Raw genomic sequence first — 7,434 nt, 5'->3', positions numbered from 1 at the left:
TTCCTAATGAATCACATTGTTGGCTCAGTTTTTTTAGCATTAAAGGTGCAGTGCGTAGAATTTAGTGGCATTTTGCGGAATGTACTTGGCAGAAATGGAATATAATATTCATAAGTATGCTTTGATTAGTGTTGTCACCTGAAAATAACAATCATTGTGGTTTTGTTACCTTAGAATGAGTCTTTATATCTACATAGGGAGCGAGTCCTCTTCCTCAGATCCCACCATGTTGCACCACTGTGTTTCTACAGTAGCCTAGAACAGACAAACCAAACACTGGGTCTAGAAAGGGCCTCTTATATCTTTCGCAACCACCTCAGATTCTCCTGCACGTTTGGAGGGGGGAGGTTCAATTTGTTGCAATCTTCAATCTCAAAACTAGATGCCACTAAATCCCACACACTGGTCCTTTAAACCATAATAATTAATAATATTGAATGCTTCCTTTCAAACAGTTTGATTTGATTCAAGACTTTGATTTTTGTTAATTTAGTCATGAATATCTAATTAATTTAAAACGTTTTCAAATGCTTTAACACTACTGATTGGCATGTTTAGTATGTAACATTTAGCATGCTGTGTGTGTGCCTCCTAATGATAGGCAATGCTATGTTAGCAGTAATCTTCAAGTATATAGCTGAGGTTAACAGAATTGGGTCATTAGTTGTTGAGATATCCTCTCATGTGGAAAATTGTATGTGTTGGTGGTGCTGAATGAAAGGTTCACCAAAGTTGTAATGAGCTCATTTTCTAGGGAATGTGAAAGTCTGTGAAAAAAAACAACCTTAAAAAGTAGTTAAAATATTTCTTGGACAGATGGATCCAGTGACTGCGACACCACTAAAGCAACCAAAAAAAGCTTACAACACACCCAGTACACACTATACACATTCTTTATTAGATCCTTCCCTACTTGTAGCCATCAAATGACAACCCGTTCATTTGCGAGAACAACTGAAATGTTAAACAAATGCCATACTTACAGAATTTGTGCAACGTCACACACAGCTCTACGTAGGCGCCTGTGTAAGTCTACATCATTATACTCACTAATGAGGTGCAGTCATTGCTCCCTGGGTGATACAGATGATAAATAAGCTCCAATCACATGTGCATTATAGACAGTTAGTCTGTGTTAACGATGGAATGGTGTGAGGGATGTGTGTTGCGTGAGTGAGGCGCAGGCCACTCAGAGGAGGATTCAAACAGTCCCAGGGTCCTCTCCTGCCACTCCTGCAAGTGCTAGGGATGTCCACCTGAGGGCACTGTAACAGAGGATAGTTTAATACATGTTAGACGCTTATGGTAAAGGAGGCAGAAAATTCACAATCACACCCCCACATGTTCCTATCAGACATATGAAAGAATGAGTGTAACCAAAAGTGTTGGAGAGGTAAAACCGCACCAAGAGACACCATAATAGGTTTTATTTATATAACGCCTTTCACAGACCCAAGGACGCTTTACATACAAGAACCTGTTGTAAGAATAACAGCTTTCTCTTAAGTTCTTAAAGTGGCTTTGACTTTTTGATCTTATAAACCGTTACTGCCTAACTATAGAGAGGCTCTCATTATCTCGGGTTTTCAATGTGCTTTGTTGGCTTATGCCAAAAACACACAAGAAGCCAGTTAAACTATCATTTAACAGCTAATTACAATTACAAGGTTACAAAAAAGTTCAGATTTGTGCCTTTAACCAGCTCAGACTTCAGGGATCATGGTCAGGTCTGTCCAGATTTCAGCAAGTTTGACTAAATGTCACTTGAGAGTTGAGATATTTAAATTTTCTGCACCTGCCCAGCCCTTTTTCACAGATCAATGTAACCTTGACAATAATGATTAAATTAGGTGTGAATCAGCCTTTATGTAATTTAGTGTATTCTGAAGTTATGTAGGTGTCTTATATCTGCCAACATAAAAAAAAGAGTAACTTTCTGGTTCATTGTATTATAATAATCAGGCATATTCATCACTGTGTAACTTTTAAGCGTCAATCTGGAAATTTAGCATCCTTACGCACACACACACACACACACACATCAAATACAGCTCCTGTAGCCTCCCACCTCCTCACTCGTAGAACTTAATCTCTGTGTCCACGCAATCAAAAAACAAGTCCCCCAGCTCGTCTCCGGATATCTCTCCACTCAGCATGGCTGAAATCTCGCTCAGACACTGCGACTCCAGGTCCCTCAGAATCTCATAGATAGCTAAACCCTCGTCCTGTGGGAGAGAGAGACAGACAGACAGAGAGAGAGAGAAAGACAGAGAGACGTCAAAACAACAGTAACAGCCTTGTCAAATGTTACTTAGTTTAAATTTGTTTAAACCTACTCAAGCAGGCTAGATCTTAAGATATGGTGGAGACTTTTTGTGCTAAACTTAGAAACACACTTCTAAGCATTAGGTTTACATACAAAAGAGCATCAGAGAATTATGTCTTTTATTTGTTCAATTATTAGATTTCAGTTTCATAACAGTATACCTTTAAGTGTGTAGATAATAGAACTACATAAACACCATAAAAAGTTTTCTTGTTTTGCTTCTTTCCATCTTTTATAATATTAAAGTTTATCAAACTGTGTCGAGCCTCACTCGGGATAAGACAGATTTTTTTTTAAGGAGCCGGATCCTACTGTTGGGCCTTTTTGAGAAGCTTCCTAAGACTAATTTAACCTTAAAACCGTTAACACATAAATGATCATTTATGGGACTTAATAACAGCCGGTATACACCTGCTATCACACAAAGCCTCTTCCTCTACAGGCTAATCTGGCTCTACACATTCTTATTTGCTCACCAAAACAACAGGAAATAGTTTGAAATTCCATCCATACCAACTGATAGTATTTTGTATGTACAAAACACAGTTTAGTACAGGCTATATAAAAAAATAACACACTTTGCTGGAATGCAACACATGCAACCACACTTTAACTTTTGGAAAAGCCTCTGCCACAAATCCACAACCAGAAAGCATACGGAAGTGGAGCTTAAGACTTTTCTCAGTGTCCCAGAATGAACTTCCACGCTTCACTTTTAAGCCCAACCTGTATTTAAAAAGTGCTACGAATGAGCTGACAGCAGAGTACTGAGCTTGAACGTGAGCACATTCATCCCCATGACAACCAGGCAAAGTCCACACACCGATGAAGCCTGTGTGCTACGTTGACATCTCTGGAAAAAAAAGGGAGCAAGTTGACCGTGACCTGAAATAGCTTTGTCAAACTACTAATTCCAAAAGTCAAACATTGCAGAGTTACATAGAACTTCTCGTGATGTTTTACTATTATCTGCAGTTATTTTGAAGCAAGTCTACAAAACTTTTAAAAGAAGAGATAACACATTCTTCCTCTTACAAATGAAAAAGTTGAATTAATAAGTAGTTAAACACAGCATTACTCAGTTTCATACAGTATGGGGCTTTTTCGAGCTACAGCCTGGTATGACTGCTACCTAATGTTACTACTTTAGTAAACTTTAGACAGATATTGCTGTGTAACTGTGTAACTTAGTGAAGTTGCTGACACTTCTCTATGTGTGCTACCATTATTTCATAACTGTCACATGTGGCAACATTGGCGGTTGTTCCAGAAAAGTTACACACAATAAGTTAGCTTTAGCATTTTATAGCTGTGAGCAGTTCCTCTATTTCATGTTTTGCATTGCTTTGATGGAGAACAATGTTCATCAACAGCACACTTCAAAATAAAGTATTTTTTTTTACTATGAATACTTCATTTGATCACTTTTCCAGTATGATCGCAACACATTAAAACCTGCTCAAAATTAGTATGTAGGGCCACAGCTAATTGGTTACTTCACCCTCGCTTTGTACTTAGCAACAACACAGAGGCCCCTCCGGTGAAGGTGGATTCACCTCACACTACCAGAATTATGATGTAATAAGCCCAAAGCAGAATAGAATGTATATGTATAATGTCTGACACACATCATCTCAGACGGGACCGTCAGCTAAACAGTGTAAATCTCACATTGTTTTGAAGTGCTAATACCTCCCAGCGTCTTCATGTTGTCTTTGATTGCACAGCGTACTGAGAATGGAAACCCTGCTCTTTGGCTTTGAGTGTGTACTTGTAGTGTGTTTATGTTTAGTCTACACTCGCGCCGTGCGTCTTGTCTGCGCTAACTGTGAGGTCCTGTTGTGTGTTGTGTGTTGTTTTGCAGTTGGTTGGTTGGTTGGGGGGGGGGGGTGATGGGATGTGTCGGTCCCGTGCTGCGCAACCGTCCTTACGTTCAACTCTCAATAACAGTGATTCTGCTTCGGTTTGCACACGTAATGAATGAGAACTCCTGGCTCTGCCAGGATCTGTACAGGACTATCATTGACCTAGGTCATCCATCAGTGCCCACCGGGTTGGTCTCCAAGGTGTTGAGCGCCGTCTGGTGGGCCTTGTACAGGTCGTGTCTGCGGTCCACCTGGGTCTGGAAACGAGGCTGCTTCCTGACGGGGTCGTCTGGGCCGAACTGTGGGGAGACCACCCTCAGCACTCGGGTGGAACCCTCCGAGAAGATAAAAGGCTTGAATATAGACCTACCAGGGTACAGGTGTGGTGGGATGGCGGGGAGAAAACAGGAGAGGTAGACACAATCAGAATTTCATATTGACATGTTGAAAGGAAAAGCAGAGATGAGGAGGTAAAGAATGTTGGAATCTCAACACCTTCATAATGAATGCATTCTTATCCAAGCTTCCTATATGATGTTTATTCTTGTGTTTTAGCTACAGCACGCAATGTTTTGAAAATGCATTGGTGATAAATGAGGATCAGTTTTTCATGCCGTAAGTTCAGAGAACCTCATGGCTGAAAAAGCTGGTTGACTACATTTAGAGTACAGTGTGTGTTTGGACAGAATGGCCCCATTTAAATCCGAGTGAATATTTATCCCTTATTCCCCTGTAATAGGAAACTTAATGCTGAAATACAGTGCAGTGTTTTTTTCCAGGAAACGTGCTAGGAAATTATTTAGAAATTACAAGGAATTTACAGACCCATAAAATAAACTTCTACCCATATGTTTTTACCTTTTGACTCATTTCTTTCTGATCATTTCTAAAACAAAACACCCAGAACAGCATTATTTCACAAATAGAGTATCAATCAGTGCTGAAACCTTTCAACTGAGTGTTCAGAGTGCCTTAACTGAAGTTTTTCTTAATGTTGTCTGTGTCACACCTGGAGGGGTCTGGAGTGGCAGTGAAGAAGTGGATGCAGGGCAGGCTGGTGTCTTTGGGCAGGACAGACACCATGCTTCCTGTGGTGCAGAAACCACCAGAATCCATGCAGATGCCGCTGGGCTTGTCCCTCAGAATGGACATCATCACCTCTGCTGTCACTGAGCCTGGGGCAAGACAGGAGGGACACAGAGCAGATGACAGATGCCACAAATTCCCATTAAAAATATATGAATGACCATGACAGAATATTGAAGGAAAAATCCAGCCTGGGAACAATGCAATTCTACCGTATGCTGATGTCAGGTGATGCATTTGAATTCTTGAATTATTACTATTTTGAATTTACGATTCAACGATTACGATTAAAATATTTCACGTGGAGCTGCAATTACCTAAAGCAGAAAATTCTTCAGCTCTTAAAAACACATAAACACTGACTGATTGTGTGTTATCCTCTCAAAACAAACAAACAAACAAAAAAAAAGTCACAATATTGCAATGCTTAGTCATAAAAGAGAATAGGCACCCATTTGTTTACTGAAAGTAGCCTCAAAAGAGCTTAAAGATCAGAAAAAAAATCTGTTATTCTCTTGGTACAAATATCCTAATCCCTAGCATGGGCAGGCATGCTCAGGGGTCCAACGGCATTCTGGGAAGTGTAGGAGTTGACCACCCTCACCATCATGCTGCTGGAGGAGCTCTGTGCCTCCCTTGTAGCGCTTTTTGGCCATCTCCATCCTGGCGGGCGGGTTCTCCGGGCTGAACGCCTCAGAGAAGTTGAACTCCCCTTCACCGTCCCACCAGCCCTGAGCCTGAGCCACGCTCCGCAGCTCCGGGTGCTCTGCCGCGATGTCGGCGCCAATGGTCAGCTGGTTGGATATGTTCTTCACACCCTCTGGAAAAAGAAAGAAGCCGTTACCGTTCTGCCTTTCAAAAGCAAACCCGTGCACGTCTCCTGCGTGTTAGTGCAACGTGTGTGAAATTTCTCAGCCGTTAGTCAGAAACTTGTGCTCGGATTGGTTTATCTCCATTTTAACAGAGTGATCCAGCCATGACGGCTGAGCGTCACTTCACCGCAGATTCAGGATTCCCTGAATTACATGACACATGTCTATAAGCTGTGGTCTCATGTTGAAGATATTTAGTTTTCCACATTAAAGAACAACAATTAGTTACGCGATCATTACATTTTCTTTATGAGTTTTAGAGCTGATTTGCCCTTTAAGGCTGATTAAGCAGCCAAGCACCTTAACATTGGATTAGTTTAGTTTTTAGTCCTGGAGATGTTTCTGAGTCAGCTTTGGAAATGCAAGAAGCATTTTAATCTAATTATTGAGGTGGACTTGAGCTGCCTTCCTATTACTTTGTAGCGTTAGTACTTTTATCTTGTGTATTATAATTTTGTAATTTTGTTTCTCTATGTTGTAACTCCACTACTCTACTACTCCTCTTCTGTTTCTCCTCCTGACCTTTATTTCATCATTTCAAGTTCTTTTTTTTTTTTTAATGGATCGTAAAGCCTTCTTGAGGCTTTATAAACAAACTTGCCATGACTTGACTTAGTAGCGAGAACATCTTGACAATGCACAATATAGCTAGATGCTGTATTTGGATTAAACCTCATTATTTATAATTAACCCCAAGCCCTCAACAGTTTTAACCTGCACAAACTGCTGAACACACACACACACACACACATACACACACTCAGCGGTTCAAGCTGTTCATTCTGCAGCTTCATTCGGCACTCAAATAAAAAAAGCAAGTCGTAATTATTTTAGTGATAGTGGAGCAGTGAAATTCTCTGCACCCTCCATCCTCACCTGTGACTTTCTGCGCCACCCACAGCCTCCCGGCGGTTTCCAGGACCCAGGCCTCGTTGCGGTCCACCAACAGGAAGGTGTTGTGGTAGCTGAAGGGCTCCGGATCCTCCCTGCACGGCCCTCCCTGGCCATGCTGCTCCAGGAGGCCGGTGATCACTGCCAGAGCCGCCCACGCACTGTCGCCACGCTCCAGCCCCAGCCTGACCATCACACACACACATACCAGTTTACTTCAAAATGTAAAAGCTGAGTTGAGTTCCCAATGCAGTTTCAAATGTTAGCATGCAATTTACTGTTATTAAAAGCTTTCATTTAAATTCAAACCAAATATCCTTTTTTTAATGCATTTGGACAAAATATAAGTCATTTCAAAGCATTAACATATGTTTTTCTTTAAAGTATGCTTCAT

At 41.0% G+C, this 7,434-nt stretch overlaps 1 protein-coding gene across 2 annotated transcripts in view; it reads right to left on the bottom strand.

The window, feature by feature from the left end:
• Positions 1-877: 877 nt before the first annotated feature.
• Positions 878-7,434, bottom strand: part of scrn2 (secernin 2) — a 34,563-nt gene continuing 28,006 nt past the window's right edge. For both annotated transcript variants that reach the window (XM_062431735.1, XM_062431742.1), the window contains exons 4-9: positions 7,026-7,225; positions 5,882-6,097; positions 5,201-5,366; positions 4,377-4,557; positions 2,069-2,225; positions 878-1,265 (exon numbers count right to left, since the gene is read on the bottom strand). In XM_062431735.1, coding sequence (XP_062287719.1) covers positions 2,073-2,225; positions 4,377-4,557; positions 5,201-5,366; positions 5,882-6,097; positions 7,026-7,225 — 916 coding nt within the window. In that variant the 3' untranslated portion in view covers positions 878-1,265; positions 2,069-2,072. The remainder of the gene's footprint in view (positions 1,266-2,068; positions 2,226-4,376; positions 4,558-5,200; positions 5,367-5,881; positions 6,098-7,025; positions 7,226-7,434) is intronic.

This window comes from Scomber scombrus, chromosome 2 (assembly GCF_963691925.1).
Source record: "Scomber scombrus chromosome 2, fScoSco1.1, whole genome shotgun sequence".
Lineage (NCBI taxonomy): Eukaryota > Metazoa > Chordata > Actinopteri > Scombriformes > Scombridae > Scomber > Scomber scombrus.
This window is presented reverse-complemented; position numbering and strand designations above follow the sequence as displayed.